Source organism: Emydura macquarii, unplaced genomic scaffold (assembly GCF_026122565.2).
Source record: "Emydura macquarii macquarii isolate MOO-44397 ecotype Brisbane River unplaced genomic scaffold, CSIRO-AGI_Emac_v2 contig_1253, whole genome shotgun sequence".
Classification (NCBI taxonomy): domain Eukaryota; kingdom Metazoa; phylum Chordata; order Testudines; family Chelidae; genus Emydura; species Emydura macquarii.
The window spans coordinates 13,623,937-13,642,591 of record NW_027131390.1 but is presented as its reverse complement, the minus strand read 5'-3'; the positions used below and the strand labels follow the sequence as shown (position 1 = coordinate 13,642,591).

The window sequence follows — 18,655 nt, the reverse complement described above, 5'->3', positions numbered from 1 at the left end:
TGGCAATTGTTTCCACTGTTTCTTATATAAGGCAACAGTATAACTGCTAATATCAAATCCAAGTAGTTTACACCTCAGTACTACATTTTAGTTTAGCCGTATGCTGTTTTATCCAGTGTGATAATTGACAGTTGAATCTTTGGTTCATCCATTGCATGAATTACAATTTTTGCTTATATAACTGTTGATATTTCTGTGTTTTGTCTCTTGAGATTTAATAGAAATCTTGCTATTTTCTTAACATACACAGGGTCTGTTAACAGTCAATTTTTTTATCCTGCCTACTTACCAAAACGAAGATTGATTGTTGAGAACTGAAAATAATTTTTTAGGTATTTTCAGAGTTAGGAGTTTTACTCTGGAGTTTATAAATAAGATTTCTGGGGGTTTTCTTCCTATATTTAAAATCACATTTTTATTGGAATTCAGGGATTGGCATATTGAAACTGATAGCCTTACTCTATATATGAATGGAAACTGTGTTACCAACAGCTTCTTGTCATGTAACTTGAGATACTTCATCTGACATTCTCCTCTATAAATGTTGAATGGCCACTAAGACCATTTAAAAACCATATTGTCCAATCTATATATCAGCTTCCAGTCATTGAAATAGTCTTTCAGTCAGCCTGTTGAGGATTTTTTTTTTTTTACAGATTTCTTTTAGTGCATGTAAATGTTAAATTTGAAAAATAAAGTGCATCCTGATAACTGAAGAAAAGATTTTAGGAAAGCTTATGGAGGGAAGACCTGTAAATGTTAAGGAAATCTGGAAATAGAGAGCCAAATCTTGAAAGAGTGCCCATGCTTTCCTTTCCAGTGTGTTAGTGGATGAAGCTAAAGAGTCCTGAGAGGACAGATTGGCATAATAGGGGTATGATGTGTGGAAGTGGGAGCCATACATAGTAAAAATCCACAAGTCCCAAAACCCATGTAGGAGAGTGTGGCAGGCTGCATCTATAATTCCCACACACATACAGTAGCCTGAGTTAGCTGGACCTGAGTCAGCTACGTGGATTTGAAGGCCCTACTAAGCACGTGTTGTTTCCACAGTTTCCTTCCATCAGCACCACTTGTTTTTCAGAGTATTTTTCTCAAAGCATTGCCCCTTTACTCTGCTTTGCTCCATTTGTGACTGAAAAAAAAATATTAAAAGCAGAATAAAATCTCACCGATTCAGTCAAATGGTAAAAATGGTCAGATGAGAAAATGGATATCATTTATACAGTGTGAGAGGGACAGAGAGAGGACATTAGTGTTAATCTATCAGGTGAAAAACACACTGCTTTGCAGAGTGACAGTTGCAGCTCCTGATTCACCAGTGCTTTCTCAGCCTGCATAGTTGTCTTATTGTCAGTTCTTCAGGGAAGGTCATATCTCCTCCCTGTACAGTACAGCACTAAGCATATTGTTGGTGCTTACAGTAAGAATAACACTGACATTAGTGCTTTTTCAAATATGGTTTTGGAGTTTCCCACTGTTAATAATGGGGGCCCCACACAGACATCCTCCCTTTCACAACCCTCACAAAAATACCTGAGAGGAAATAAAGAAGATGAGTAAACGAAATCAGGTGCATACAAAACAAACATGAAAAATTGCTGTAATACAGTTTATCAGAGTGTGGAAAGTCCACACAAAGTGGATCCTGCTAAAGATACAGTAATTCTCATTCTGCTGACAGGTGAACTGCAAAGGAAATGTGAAAATTGAGTCTGCTCTGAGAACCTGGAAACCATTTCACTTTGTTTGATTCCTGTGTGCAGTGGTAATTCAGGCCACTGTTGCTAGGTACATGAACAGAGGACCAAAATAACAGAGATTGGGGAGAGCAAGTTGTTTTGGGGATCTGATCATTCTATATTTACACAGGTGAAACGCCTGCAGGAGCCAATGGGAATTTTGCCAGAGAAAGGATTTGAGGATTATTTAAATAGCAGTTTCTCTGTGGTAATTAGTTTTCAAAATAATACACAGAATAGTTATTTTAAAACAAATTTTCAATCTCAAATCTTTCCTGGAATTTTCTCTTTTTCCTTACACAAATAAAAGAATCATGTCTGCTCAAATTTGGTGTCTCAGGGTTTGCCTACAGGTCGAAATTAACTAGAATAATTATTGCAGAATAGGGTATTTTGGAATAGCTCCTTATGTGGACACTCTTATTCCAGAATAAAAGTGGGTTTTTTCCAATTTAGCTTAATCCATTTTCAAAGCTTATTCTGCAATAGTTATTCCCATCAGTTTTGTCAAGATCTTAGCTCCCAAGGTAATGACTTCTAGAAAATAACTTGATTTCTTTGTCAAGATTTTACCCTGCTTTAGTTTACTTTTATGGCACTCTAACAGCATAAATCTGCCCTAAAGCGGGTATATCCAGCTGCCAAAGAATTCCCCCTGCCTAGAGGGATTTTCAAAGAGTATGGATCCACAAGGGATTCCTTTGGCTCCCCCACTCTTTGAAGTTGTCAACCGACTGCAAGAATACAGAGATATATTAAAGCTGCTTTTGAACACCCATCCACTGAGCTGAACTATCCACAATCACAATTAAATCTTCATGAATTCACTTTAATATAGGTATAAAGTATAAGAATAATAAAACACCTGAAACCACTGACACTAATAAAACATATAGAGTTTAAAAGCTGGAGAACTTTTACCAGAGCCCTTTTTACTACCATAATAAAGATGTATATTAAAATTGGATAACATTTTCAGATTGTACAGGTCATTTTATACATGTTAGCAACCACATATTCTTTACAGATATTAACAGATTATTCATTATAACAATATTGGACTAGTAGAAATATAAACTATATCTCTGTGAATCATATACCCATTAGACTGACAAATGCTGAATAGTGTTTTTCTTCTCCTATCTACATATGAAGCTAAGTCATGCTCTTTTTTATCACTTACTTTATGGGTTCTATTCTTTCACAAGTGTATGAAGATTTTGTGAGATAAAATCCGGTATTAATAACTGGAGAGAAATGCCCATCCCCACTTAAGCATGTGCTTGAGTGCTTTGCTGAATCTGGGCCTATACAGCCTTAAAATCAGCATTCCTTCTGGTTGATTAGATATTGTTCTCCCACGCTTTCCATTAGCAAACCCTTTAGTTTCTTCTAAACATCATTCTGTTTCCTGAACTTTTGTTTTATCCATTTTCAGATGGTTTGACAGACTGTGTAGACCCTGATTGTTGTCAGCAAAGCAATTGCTACGCAAGCCCTCTCTGCCAAGGTTCACCTGATCCCCTTGACCTCATTCAACACAGCCAGCCTCCTTTCTCTCAGCATCCTCCAAGGCTCTTTTATGATAGAATCAAATTCCTTATTGGCAAGGAGAGCACTCATGTAGTCCCAGGAGATGTCTTACTTGACAGCAGGTAAGTTTAATTTTTAATTAAAGTTGTCTGGGTAGTAAAAACGGCATTGATAAACTATTCTAATAGAAAAAAACATTGGTATCTAGGTTTTCTTGGAAATCTTTACTGACTTTTTTCACATTAATGGTAAAAATAGTGGAAATGAAAACAAATCCTTTGTTTGGGATTCCAGCAATTTAAGACTTGCCCTCCTACAACACTAGCCCAGACCCCTAGTGTTACTCCTTCTAGAATGTAAAACTATTTCCTATAGTAAACTGTAGTACCTTTTTTTTTTTAAGGGTGTAACTATCATGGGAGATGAACTACTCTATTATCTGTTTCCATGAGAAACAATTTAGGGTGCATTTCTTCCCAGAATGTTCAAGATATACTGGAGGGTAACTATACTGGAGGGCAGTGTTGGAGTCATCTGAGTTCTCTTGAGTCAGTGTCATGCCTCAGCAGAGTTGTTACATAACACACAGTGAACATGTTTTCTTTATGTGCTGAATGCCCCTTAGTCTGATTAGCAGCCATCGTCAACAAATAGTAGTAGAACATGCAGTTTGCCATTTTGCTCTGCAGGTTATCCTTTAATTGACATGCAACTGGTAGTGTGATCTCAGAAATCAGAGTAATTTTCATGTACTTGTGGGGTTATGCTGTTCTTTAAAGGGAGAAGAATTTGTGAATAAGGAAGGGCAGACACTTGGCTCAAAAGACCCACTTATCTATACTTTCTTCTTGAAAAAAGGTAGTAAATTTGAAATGTAGAGGCACATAAATTTTTTTATACTGCAGTTCATCCTGGGAAGCAGTAACTTATATACTGACAATTTATATACATTCCTCTCTTCACTTCAAACACATCCACAAAGGGAACAAATTCAGGGTGTTCTCTTTGATTTATTACTTTTTACTAATGTAAATATGTAAACAGTCTTTATTGTTCTGATTGATACCTAAACATTTAATCACTATTAATAACATAACAGGATTTTATAAATATGTAGAACAATAGTACATGAAACTGAACAAAAAAAATAATTGGCAGCACCAGGCCTTAAAGTGTAAATCACTAATGGATCAGTGCAGTTAGTTTATTATCTTCTCTGACTGCATAAAATACACCAAATGTATCTGAGTGCATAAGATGCACCAAATCTTTGGATACATATATATTTAACACAGCATATTGTTATTTAAAAGAAAAGTCATAGATAATCATAATCTCTAGCTCTCTATATTACTCTTTTATCACCAAAGCTCAAAACTTTCCTCAGCAACATAAAGCAGACACCTTACCTGCTTAATGTCACCTGGAAGATGAGCAATCAAGTAGCCTATCCAGTGTAGTGTGACATTGCAGCTACTATCAGTAGAATTGCACATAATCCTTTCGATATGTTTTTATAGATAAAAGGAACTGATCTTTTGAGGCTATCATTGACAGGATTTAACTTGGTCTTAAAAGCCTTCTTTGAGTATTTCAGTTTTTGCCTTACTACCCAAAGTGCCTTTGGAGTATGGCAAATAAAGATGTTTGACCTGTTTAGTTGATCTGTCCTTGGACGCTGACGGAACTAGAAAGGTTACAAAGGTCTCTGAGAGACAGAATTGTTCCTCTGACTGACCACTGTATCATTTGGTTGGCTTTCATAATCCTTTTGTCCTCCACTATCAATATGGCCTCTGGCATCTTCTGCTCCAGATTCATTCTCAAAAGTCAACATGGTTTATGATGATCTGCGATAACTGAAGCAAAAGGGAAGGTACTATAGCAGAAGTGTTGTGATCAATTTGGCATAAAGATTTCTTAAAATTCCTATGCTATGAATAGCTTCCACTGCAGCATCTGCAAAATCTCACCCAGTAGATGTGTTTTGAGTGGAGGATAGCTTGGTCAATCATGGCTAACTCGGCTCAGAAGCTGATACAAGTTCCTACTGTTGTGAGGAAATTACTGGATTTCAGAGGATAATGGTGGGCAATTGGTCCTCTTTCCTAATAGTGCTCTCGTGTGGGATTCTGTAAAGTTCAATCTTGCCACTACCCTGTTCAATACGTACCTGAGACCATTAGGAAGGCTAGTGCAGAGTCATGATTTGCAGCATATTTAGTATGCACATGACACTCAGCTCAATGTTTTCATCTCTTCTGATTCAGATACTGCAATTTGATGCCTTACCAGCCTCTGGTTGGGCCTGGGGCATGGATGAGAGCTGACTGCATCTCAGTCCAGATAAAACAGAAATGATGATGGTTGGCTGGGGAAAGCAACCAGAAAATATTGCCAAGATTACGTCTGCCCCTCAGACCGAAGTTGTTTGCCTGCTGTTTGTTACTCATGTAGGCAACTTTAAATACCCAATTAATATCATATTATGTTTCAGCAAGAGCCAGGACATCTTTTCTTTTCCATTTGCATCCAACTGGGAGATTAGGATCTTTTCTTTCGAATGTGGATCTCACCACTGTTTATGCCTTTATCATTTCAAGATTAGGCAGCTGCAATGCACTCAAATTGGGGCTAAGGGCTTGTCTACATAGTGGGGTTATATACTTTATAGGAGTGTGATTTTTAAAGTGCACTATGTTGTGCTTTAATTACTTAGTGCAGACCCTGAGGATGTGCACTAAATTCTAGTGCACTTCAATGTAGTAATTTCAAAGAGAAATGTGTAAAGTGCGCCAGCAGGGTCTACAAGCACCAGTTAATGCATAACGCATTAGCGTGTTTTAAAAATCTCCTTCCCCCCCACATCCCTGTAGAGCACATTACCCCACAATGTAGACAAGCTTTAAGATGGAAATCCATTTTGAATCTGAAGCTTGTGTACAGTGTAGGAGTCTGCAGGATACCTTGCCATATGTTACACCAAGCTTTGTATTTTGTATTGGCTAATTTAAATTTGAAGATGTAGCCACTACATATATAAAGACGGGTCAAATTAATTCCTGAGTAATGGAATTGCATCTGCTTAAACCAGAAATCGATTTGGCCTGTGATATTTAAAAAGTATAGCATAGGACAATATTTTATCAACCTCTACCCACAGGAATTTAAAAAATGCATACTACTGGCCAGGTACTTGACTCATTGCAAGTTACCCACAAAAGAAGGTCCAGTGCTTGGTCTTGAATTAATTACCCCCCAAAGGCTGTCAGCAGAAGAAAATTAATATATCTTAGTAGCCCCTAGCTTAATTTCTGTGATTGAAGATTTTAATCAGAAATATAATATGATAAATTACATATTTTGGTAATGTGACAACTGTGAATTCACTCGAGTTTTCCTGACAAAATTCCACATCTGAGGTTAATGTCACAGCCTGAGGTGCTCAGTGCATATTGAAAGTTTTACACAGAAAACAAAAGACAGAATCACAAATAAGGGAGTGTGGAGTTAGGCAAAATGATGATGGAATGGTAGTCAAAGAATGCAGCTAGAATAATAAATACAGAAAGATCTAGATATTTTAAATTAGAGATGTCAAATAAACTGCCTGATGGTCAAATGAGATCATTAGTTACATGGGAACTGATTCATAAAGCATTTACAAAATAAATTCTACTTCTTGAAGGCCAGCTGCAACCCTCAGAATCTGTGCCTCCTCTTAGAAAAAGTAACTACTCCCTCTGGAGTTGGAGATTCAGCACAGTCTGCCAGAGGCCTAGAAACATTTTAAATGTATTTGAAAAAGACAAAGGCTGCAGCAGCTTATCAGAGTCACTTTTCTCCCTAGGTACATGATGCAAAACAATGGATAGGTTCTCCAGCTGATCTCAAAAAGCTAAGAAACTGCTGCACTTACCTTATAGTTAAAGTAACTTTGACATACTAGTTTAAAAGACTTAGTTCAAGATAGTTCATAATATTCAAGGTAGTCAAGATAGTCCAAGACTTAGTTCGTAATTGCAAATAAACAATGGGTATTAAAAAGAGGCCTCACACAATTGTTTATTATCTAACATAAGGAATACAAAATGTAGCAGGGATGTGTCTACAATAAAGTTAGAGGGTGAGAATAGAAGAAGGTACAGCACATTCGGAATGCATGGAAGGTAAGACTGCTCTGTTACTAATGGGGAAAGTAATCAGAAATGACAGGATCTCAGTCCATCAGGAGGAGAATGAATAGGGTGAATGGAAAGTGACATCACTTCAGGAAAGAGCTGCTGAAAGCCCTAATAAAATAAAAGATAAGTGAGACCCACTGCAAGCGACAAGACCACTGGAGATCTAAGAACAGATATATCCTGTGAGCTTTGTGAAACAACCAGGCATTTTGAAAGGGGAGAGAACCTGCCTGCTAAGTAGTTTTTTTCCAGAGCTCTTCAGGTGCCAGTCAAGAGTAGTGTAAATGAAAATGCTTTAATACATGGACTAAATACAGAAATTAAAATTGATTTTGGACAATGACTGTTGGTTGAAGATTTACTGTAGGTCTTGGTAATCCAAGAGAGGGCTGAAGACTGTTCTAGTCAGAAAATGGATGATAGAAAGACAATAAATAATGAGGACAAATGTAGCAATATACAGAAAAGCTTAGAACATTTAAAGTCTAAGAGATTACAAAGACAGTTCAATACAGATAAACGTAGAATAATGAGTTTTATGAGTCTTTATCACATACTGTAAATGCGTTTGGGTAATAAAATATGAGGAATAAAAAAAGTAAGAGTTGAAAGATAAGTATGAACATTATTTATGAGTAATGAGCAAAATGAATGAGCTGAGGAAAAGAAAGACAATGTATGGCATAATGAAGACTTTGAGCTATTATCACACAAATCTGTGTGCTCCATAAAATATGAGGAGTAAAGTCAAAAGAGAAGTCTGTGTGGAATGAAAAACAGAATGAGCAAATGGAGGAATACTAGAATGATGCACAGAATAATGATGACTTTTATGAGACTTTCTCTCTCAAGTCCATGTGCTTTGTAAATATAAGGACTGCACAAAATAAAAGGATTGGAAAGAGAAAAGACAAGTCTATAGGCACCATAAAATATGAGAAAACAACAGAAACTGGTGGTTGCTATTCTAACAAAACAAAAATAATTGAGACTGGCATAGTCTGTTTAAATACACGGAAGGCCTGATTCTGATCTTCTATACCGATGTAACACAATTAACTTCAGTGGAGGTACTCCTGACTTTTGTCAGTGTGAGGTCAGAATCAGGCCCAGGTTAACATATGAAACAAAACAAAGGTGAAGTAAAATTCTGTTATGTATATTGAAAAAAAAACAAGTTAATGGCAGCACATTTCTTTCTAACTGGGGATATTCTCAACAACTTTCAAATCGCTCTACACCCTGACAGAGTAGAACCCATATTGGCTTCTGTGGAATATGTGACACCCATGAAAGGGTTAATTTGTAAAAGCCACAGTCTCTGGGATAACAGAGTGCCCTCAGTGTATGGTCAGCCCTGTGATCTCCTGCAGTGTGGGAGACTCAGGTTCAAATCCCTTCTCCACATGAGGCAGAGGGGGGAATTGAACCGGGGTCTGTGGCACCCTCAAAGAATACCCTAACTACTTTGCTTTTCTCAAATGCCTGCAATCAAAACAAAAAATGTCAGATCAAAATGCAATATTTAGTTTCAACCCAACTGAAAAATTTTGATTCGCCAAAATAATCAAAAAATTCTGCTTTCAGTTTGACCCAACACCTTTTTTTCCCCCCTTCGGAATTGGCAGTAAAAAATCCATCATTTGCCTAGTTCTACTCTATTCTAGGGAATCTCTAAACTGTAAGTGGAGTTTAAAAAAAGTGCATGTTATGCTTACCTGTGACCCTCGCTCCTGCCCAAAAAGTGATTTTGTGAAAGTGGCTTTCTGGGTTTCCATATCTGCTGTGTGTTCATATTAGCCCAGTTCACAGGTAAAAGGATTTTTTCCCCCAAACTGGCTGTTCTGTACTGCAATCTGAGAGTCAAGTTACATTCTTTCTTTTAAACAGCATCACTAGTAGTAGAGATGCTGCAGGCCAATAGTAATAGCTGCATGCTATCAGCTAATCCTGTGCAACTCCATGCAATCGCTAGTCAAATTCTCTCCTGAAAAGTTACATGTTCTAATGATGTACTAGGAATTCACAGGGCAGTATGTAAGTTTGTTCTTTACAACAGCGCTGTTTCAAATACCGGGATAATCAAGTTGTGGGTCTATTCGCATTTCTATTATAAATCCGTAGTCACCATTTTTTAGCTGTTCAGTCTTTAACCTGGACTGAAGCGTGATACAGTGTATGAAGTCAACACTTTTTCATGTCTTCCACATCTGCTGCTTTCTTTCATGGTAAGTTTTACTTTTCTTATTCCAGACGCTCCTGTGTGATTCGAGGTCAGGTGGTAGCATTTGATGGAACAGCACTGGTAGGAGTGAATGTCAGTTTCCTACACCACAGTGATTATGGATACACCATCAGCCGACAGGATGGAAGGTGAGACAGTTTCATCCCTGGTCTTTCATTAATTGTTGTTTTTAGTCTAAAGATCACATGCCACCTTGCATCCATGCACAAAATTCCCATTGATATCACTTTTTACTTTGTGGATTGAGGGTAGCATCTGATCCTCTGTTCAGGCAGCACATCGGATTAGAGTTATCTGGGGTAGAGTGTCCTGTTGAAGGAAAGAAAGCATAAAAACAGTGAAAACCTCTGAGCCCTAAATAATAATAAGAATACTGTGGAGACATTCAAACGCACAAGAAAATAAGAATGGTCGTACGAGCCAGACAAATGGTCCATCTAGCTCAGTATCCTGTCTCTGACAGTGGCCACTGCCAGATGTTTCCGAGGGAATGAACAGAACAGGGCAATTTGAGTGATCTGTCCCCTGTCATCCAGTCTCAATTTCTGGCAGTTGGAGGTTAGGGACATCCAGATCATGGGGTTTCATCCATGACCATCTTGGCTAAAAGCCATTGAAGCCATTATCTTCCATGAACTTATCTAGTTCTTTTTTTAACCCAGTTCTACATTTGGCCTTTATAACATCCCATTGCAATGATTTCCACAGGTTGATTGCATTGATGTAATTCCTTATGTTTGTTTTAAATAGTTACCTATTAATTTCATCAGGTGACCCTTAGTTATTTTGTTGTATGAAGGGGTAAATGACTCTTCTATCCTTACTTTCTCCATACCATTCATGATTTTATAGACCTCTGTCATATCCCCTTGGTCATCTCTTTTCAAAAATGAACAGTCCCAGTCTTTTTAATGTCTCCTCGAATGGAAACTATTCCACACCCCAATTATTTTTGTTGCCCTTCCCTACACCTTTCCAATCCTAATATATCTTTTCTGAGATGGGACGAACAGTACTGCACACAGTAGTCAATGTATGGGCAGACCATGGATTTATATACTGACATTATGATATTTCTATCTTATTATCTGTCCCTTTCCTACTAGTTCCTAACATTGTTAACTTTTTTGACTGTTGCTGCACACTGGCCAGAGGTTTCCAGCTAGCTCTCCACAATGACTCCAGGATATCTTTCTTGAGTGGTAACAGCTAATTTAGCCCCCCTCATTTTGTGTGTATAGTTGGGATTATTTTTCCAGTGTGCATTACTTTGCATTTATCAACATAGAATTTCATCTGCTATTTTGTCACTCACCACCAAATTTAATGAGATTTCGTTGTAACTCTTCTCAGTCAGCTTTGGACTTAACTATCTTGAGTAATTTTGTATCATTTGCAAATTTTGCCACTGTTCACCCCCTTTTCTAGAACACCTGGGATCAGAATGTGACCGTATTATTGTTAGATTTCAGTAATTTTATAATTTGAAGTTGTGCTTATTACCAAGCTTCTTGAGAATCTCTGAGGGTTTTTGCATAATTGAAATTTTCCCTCTTTCACTCCTGTGTTCCAGTGAGGAGTTCAGAAAATGGCTTCTTCTGAAGCCTGTAAAGATGACTCCTTGAGCTGACAGATAGTAGCTGAGCAACACAAGTTTAAAATGAGGTTCTTCCCCCAGCTACAGAATGGCAAAACAACTGCTCTGCAGCTGCTATTTGCAACATTATGGCTCCAATAGTATCCACTTGTCCCTGTGACCCACCACCTATGCAGGTCAAACTCCTCCAGTCTGCCCCATCTCTTCTGTGGTGCACAGAACACCCCTGCAGAATGAGCTGAGTTCAGTACCACACAAGAGATGGGTTCCCTATATCCTGCCCTAAAGCCAGTTCCATTGCATTTAGGGACCTTCACTTGCAGGTGTGGAGCCATGATTTACTTCAGAATTTTTGGCTAACTCAGGAGTTTAGCTGTTTGAAGATTTTATGGTCATTGACCACATTGTAAAACTTATCTTCTAAAAGGGTAATGAAGTAACCCTTTGCTGGTTCCAAGATTTGTATGTAGCATAGCTTATTTATAATAGTAAAGAGAGTAATTTTATTTACCTTATTTTCTTGGTTTTAAAATTGCAACGTTGTAAATTACTAATTATCATTTCTTATTTACACTACCCATGACAGAGTTTCTGCATTTAAAATATACTACCTATATTTTACTGTGACCATAATCTGTGTCATTTGGGATATGTGATGAGATATGCATAATTAAGTCTGACTTCTTATCACAATTTGTTAACATCAAAGACCTCCATAATATATGAATTCAATAATACAGTGAGTGGAGTATCTATTTACATTACCTGGCTGTAGATGTCAGCATCTGAGAAAACTGAGACAGTATGTACCTTGCTTTCTGTCTCACACTATCTTAGGGTGCAAATCTGCACAAGGTGATTCCCAACTGCTCCTTCAATATCTCCTGTAGTAGCCTGCCATTGCACCACATCCAGGAACTGACTCAGTTCTCACTGAAATTAATGGAAGGCTTTCCTAAAATGTCTACATGTTGTACAGTCGGTCTGCAACCCAATATGTTTCTTCAGCATACTCTGCCTCTTCCTCATACTGCTTGCAGAACAGGAAAAATGGGCATGTTGGAGAATGAGATGATTGTCAGGCCCCAAGTCAGTTATTCCACATGCTGGGCACGCTCACAATCTGAGTAGCAGTCATTTGTGGTTTAGGAGTTTCATCACATAAGGACAAGAGTAATTGGTTCAACACAGTTGTTACCTCTGAGTGGTTTTAATAGGTAAACACTAGAGGGAGAGTGGACAAATTGTAGTGAAATATCTCACCTTACTTTTGATGAATGCTTGGAGTGGGCACAGAGAGAAAGCACCATATGGCTTCCTAGATGGAATTAGAAAGAAAATATTGAAGTTATATCACGTAGCAAATTAGTAGTTAGAGTGGGGATCCATATAGGATTTTTGGTAGTGATTTACTGCACACCGTGTTAATGTTGTAAAGGAAACAGTAGAAGACAATGTGTTTTGTTTTGTCTCTTCAGTTTTGACCTTGTGGCTATTGGAGGTATCTCTGTCACCCTGGTCTTTGACAGATCTCCTTTCATTTCTGAGAAGAGGACACTTTGGTTGCCTTGGAATAGGTTTATTGTAGTAGAAAAAGTTGTCATGCAAAGAACAGAGTTGGACCCACCATTTTGTGACATCACTGGCTTTATCAGCCCAAATCCAATTGTACTCCCTTCACCCCTGACAACATTTGGAGGATCCTGTCCAGAGAGGGGAACAGTCATTCCTGAGCTGCAGGTAAAAAAAGTTATTTTTGAATTAATAGAATGTGCTATTGTAGAAAAAAGTGCTAGCAAGCAGTAAGAGTTCTTTTCTGATTTCTATTTATACCCTTTGTTAATGAAACCTACATTGTTGTTTGATAATATTAAGTATAGATTTCTAGCATAAAAATGTGTATTTTATTGAATATTGTAAATGATGATGATTTTAGTTGCCATCCACCATATTTTCAATGGGATCTGAACCTGACCGTTAAATATATACTCAAAAATATTTACATCCATATATTGGTATGCAAAGGTTTTAATCCAAGCATTTAGTTTATGCAAAAAATAAAATTTGTTTGCACAAATCACATAGTAAATTAAATTCTTCTTCGAATACTGGTTTGTATGTGGATTCCAGACTTGGGTGCACATGCGAGCCATTCGCCAGAGCCAGAACTGTTCAGAGTAGTGACCATCAACCCCCATGCACACCTGGCATTTTCAACGTGGTATGTCCAAGGCCTTATATGGCTGTGCAGGTTGACGCCCACTCAGTGTCCTCCTACCGCTGCATGGCCAGAGTCGGAATCTTCTCCTTATTCTTCAGAAAACCAATGTACAAAAAAAATTTTTTTGTTTAATAAGAGAGCATAGTTTTAGTAGTTATAGTTAGTGTAGTAGAACCGATAGTTTCCAAGTTCTCCCTTCCCCAGGACAATCCATCTGCTTTGGGGGATTATGCCCAAGCAAGTTGGGTTTAAGAACTGTACCACATGCCTGCAATTGTTCTCAGTGAGCAATGAGCACCAACACTATCTTTACTGCCTTTACGGACATCGTAGCACGGTGCTCTGACTGCCGCTCTTTTCCTTCAAGAACCCACAAGGCAAGAGAATTTAGGCTTAAGAAGCATCTTATGGAGAAAGCTGTGTCCTGAAATGGCACCGCCGGAACAGCCAATTACACCAGTGGTGACCACACCTCCTGCCACTGCAACATCGGCAGAACCAGCGGCACCAGTCAAGGCCCATCGTGCGCAGAAAAAGCACGGTCACAGGCATAAGCGTGGATCCCCGAGAGGGACCACCTCCAAGTGCCGTGCTCCCTCCCCAAGCTAAAATCAGCCGGGTGAGAAGTCGTGTGTGGATACAGCGGTTCCCTCTCCCAAACGGGCAAAGGCAGATCGGAAAACGAATCGCATAGAGAAACCTGAGACTTCAGCTGCCACTGGTGTCCCACTGGAACCTAGGAAATCATTGACATAAGGAACCAAGAGGACTCCTGCAGCCACCACTTTACCCCCTGGGTCTCACTTCTGGGATATATGGTGACATCCACTTCAGTTACCCCATACGCCCATCTCCATATGAGATGCCTCCAGCAGTGGCTGAGAATTGTGTACAATCCAAGGAAGGACCACCTAAACAAACAAATCTACCTACCTCTGCTGGTGGTAACCTCCCTATCATGGCGGCTCGACCCATCCAAGGTTATGCGGGCACCCACTTCCACTAGCCCATTCCTGACATCCCCCTCACAACAGATGCCTCGCTTGCAGGATGGGGCACCCACCCACAGGGCCATATGGCACAAGGCCTATGGTCCCCCAGAGAGGCAAGGATGCGTATCAGCATCCTAGAACTGAGGGTGGTCAAACGTGCCTTCAAGTGCTCCTTCCCCTTGTTCAGTACATACATGTACAAATCCTCTCAGACAACATGACAGCAGTGGTGTACATAAACAACAAGGCGGAGCCAGATCTCTGTCCCTTTGCCGAGAAGTTATATGCCTGTGAAACTGGTGCCTTTACCACAACATCTCATTACAAGTAACGCACTTACTGGGTACGGACAATATTCTGGTGGACAAGCTCAGCTGTTCATTCCATTACACCCATGAGTGGGAACTCCATGACTCCACTCTTCGCAGTATCTTCCAACAGTGGGGCACCCCCCAATGGGACCTATTTGCCACAGCCAAAAACAGCAAACTCCACCTTTTCTGGGGAGCGCTTGGACAGGGATCACAAGGAAACGCCTTTTTCCTCCTGTGGATGCCGGACCTCCGCTATGCCTTCCCACCCATTGCACTTATCCAACAAGTCCTTTGCAAAACAAAACGGGATCAAACAACACTAATACTTATAGCCCCATCCTGGCCCTACCAGTATTGGTTCACAGACCTCCTCAACCTCTCAGTTCACCATCTAATCTAATCCCTCTTCTCCCCATATCAAACCTACTCACCCAGCAATAGGACCAGATCCAACATCCCAGTCTGTAACCTCTCCACCTCATGGCCTGGTATTTGGATGGGGCTCATGAATAGATAATGTGTGCTCCACACCGGTTCAGGACATACTTATGCGCAGTCGACGCCCCGCAAATAGAGCTTGCTACAAAGCCACGTGGAGACAATTTACTAAATGGGCCTCCAACAACCACCATGCTTTATCAAACGTATCTGTACCGACCATCCTGGCTTATCTACTCCATCTTCGCATATCAGGCCTCGCCCATTCCTCCGTACAAGTACACCTGGCAGCTATTAGCACCTTCCATCCACCAGTAGATGGGGCTTCCATATTTAGCCACCCAACCTCTACTTGATTCCTATGGGCCTACTGAACACATTCTGTTCTGTCAAGGAACCCACCCCTGTCTGAGACCTCAACCTAGTCCTTTCAGCTCTTACAAAACCAGTCAGCGAATTGGTGGCCATGATGTCAGATCCTCTTTTCACTGTATTCCACAGGGACAAAGTCTCCCTATGACTCCAGCCCAAGTTTCTTCTCAAGGTAGTTTCACCGTTCCACCTCAACCTCATTCATCTTCCTGTCTTTTACCCTAAACCACGCTCCTTCAACAGAGAGCGCACTCTGCACTCCCTTAACATCCGTCTCAGGCTAGACTTCTGCTTCCATCGTATCTGCACTTTCCGAGCCTCACCAAGGCTCTTTGTCGCAATAGCGGAGCACTACCAGGGCCACACTCTCTCTTTCCAGCACATCTCTAAATGGATCTTCTTTTGTATCATGAAGTGTTACTCTCTTTGCCAAATTCCGCTACTACCGAGCATCAGAACTCACTCCACACGGGCACAGGCCACTACGTCTGCCTTCCTCGCAGATGTTCCATTGCAACACATTTGCAAGGCTGCAACTTGGGCCTCTATTCACACATTCACTGCACATTATGCCATAGCCAACTCGTCCTCAACGGATACTCCGGTAAGCCATGCAGTCCTACAAATCCTCACATCTACTGTGCCCTAGCAGCCCCCCTCCATGCTGGTTACTGCTCACTACACTACCCACAACTGCAGTCCCCATAGGGACCAGCACTCGAAGAAGAAAGGGGCAGTTTAGTGTAACTGATAAGGACCACACATCTTGAAGAACTATCTGGATTCCGGTCCCACCCCCCTGTCCCCTCTGCTACTGGCTCGAAGCCTGTCAGTAAGAGGAAAGTGAGGGGGCGTTGACTCAGGCAGCCACATAAAACCTTGGACTTACCACATGGACAGTGCGACGCATGCACACGGGTTTGACAGACACTGCTTTGAACGGTTCCAGCTCTGGCGCATGGTGCGCAAGTGCACCCATGTCTGGAATCCAGATAGGGACCACACATCTCGAAGAACCTTGAGTTACAGTAAGTAACCTCCATTTCCTGAACTGCCTTCAAAACATGCTTGCACATGCAAATCAGAGGTTTTTATATATAAAATGGTTAGATATGAAATATTTTAGGTGTGGTTTTGTTAGTGGAAGTCATAATACTTAATATTTAAAACACACAGTGATATTCTGGCCAGGCTGAAGTCAGTGAGAGTTTTGCCGTTGATTTCAGTTCTTTGCCCCTCTCTTCTATAGTCCAGTGAACTTTTGAAATGTATCCTTCTCAAAGTCCAGTGCCCCATGTGTGAGGAAAGGTGCCATGTAGTCTGATGGAGAAGGTTCCATGCTGATTACTTGCCCGCTGGTGCTTTCTACAATGCAAATTAATCTATGCCTGTAGCCTCTGATATGCCAATGAATGGCCGCTTGACTATGATTGCCAATTGTCTGTGATTGCACTCTGGAGGGAGGCATCAGAATTTCCTTTGTTTGGAAAAACCTGTTTACCCACTCTCCAGATTTGTCTGGTTCAAATATATTTTAGTCCCATGTTTCTTTCCCATTTGTACAGTCCTGTAGGTGTTTACTGCACATACACCACACAAGAATATTAATGATCAGTGTGTTTACTGGTTTTTCAATTATATCTTACACAACACCTATTAGATAGATTATGACATAAGTGAATTAGGGTATACTAAACTGGTCAGGCCAGCAGAAATTCAGTACTTAATACCAGTTTGCCACTTGCCCTCTGGTATTGGGATGCTCTTAGGGTCACAACAGTATATTCACTGAGTAACTGCTGCTAATCCCCTGATTTGGGATAGAAGAAGAGAGAGAAATACTAAAATGTACTTTACATGAATATCTATTACTATTTTCCTGTTTTAGAGGGAGGAAAGTTTAAAACCTACTGATGTCAGTTGCATGACAGAGGCAGCAGCTGGGATGTCAGCAGGAAGGACAGGGAACAATCAAGGGATCAGGAATTCCCTGCCAACAGCACATTTCATATGTTGAAATGACAAGTGCTGGCAGGCCTTCAATGGCACTGCGGTATTTCTGTGACAGTGGTACTATATCTGTAAGTTAATAGAAGGTGTTTGAGACTGAATGTATTATTAGGGAAACAAAAAGTGAGCCGGAAGAACTGGAAAAAGTAAACAAAACATAACGTGTATTTTTCCGGATTGTGTTGGTTTAACATTGTGACAGACTGGCTCATTAGTAATGACATGAGACATGCTAAAATCATAGCCTCCAGCATTTAAACTTAAAAGGGATCCACTTTTGAGTGGGCCTTGCAGGAGTGTGTGAGGGAGTGTGCAAAGAGTTTCCCTCATTCCCTTGCATGCTCTGAACCAAAGACTGTGACAGGAACATCCCCTCCATTCAAGGGAGCACAAGGGCTAATCTCTCCCAGTAACCTCCAGGGCCAACATCTCTCAAAAGGCGAAAACCATGACTCCTACCACATCCTACCAGCCTGCATCTTTTCTGTGCCTCTGCACAGGAAAGGAAGGGATTGTGTTGCTCAAGAAGGCACGGTTCCTTTCTGAGGTCCCTCTAAGTTGGGCAACCAACACACACAACATGGACCACCGTGAGTTTAAAATATGTATTTATTTAATTATATTTATGTCCAAAATTAGTTAAGCCAAATGAGATATCCTCTCCAAAGTCAACCTGTAGTTCTGGGACAGCTGAGTTTTGTGGATTCAGATAAGTTAGTACTCAAGGGAATAAATGTCATCACAAATTTGACCCAAAAACTTAAAGCAAAAGTAATATTTGTGTGCAGTCATGTGTATGTTAGAGACGAAGAATTAGAAAAGAGGAGCGGCCTCCTTAACAAAGTATATAGACAGATTATGGTCTTTCAACTGTCTGATCTTTCAGACACTGCACAGCTGTGGATCATGCTGAAGATCTTGCATTATTCCTGACTGCAGTATTCCTGGGAGAGGCTGGGCATGGGTCAAGGAAGTCAGTTTTTGGCGGTGCCTAGGTTTCTTAAAAC

General features: G+C 40.1%; 1 protein-coding gene across 3 annotated transcripts in view; it reads left to right on the top strand.

The window, feature by feature from the left end:
* Positions 1 to 18,655, top strand: part of TENM1 (teneurin transmembrane protein 1) — a 428,532-nt gene that overhangs the window by 312,473 nt on the left and 97,404 nt on the right. For all 3 annotated transcript variants that reach the window (XM_067548198.1, XM_067548197.1, XM_067548199.1), the window contains 3 exons: positions 3,181 to 3,397; positions 9,713 to 9,832; positions 12,780 to 13,041. In XM_067548198.1, coding sequence (XP_067404299.1) covers positions 3,181 to 3,397; positions 9,713 to 9,832; positions 12,780 to 13,041 — 599 coding nt within the window. The remainder of the gene's footprint in view (positions 1 to 3,180; positions 3,398 to 9,712; positions 9,833 to 12,779; positions 13,042 to 18,655) is intronic.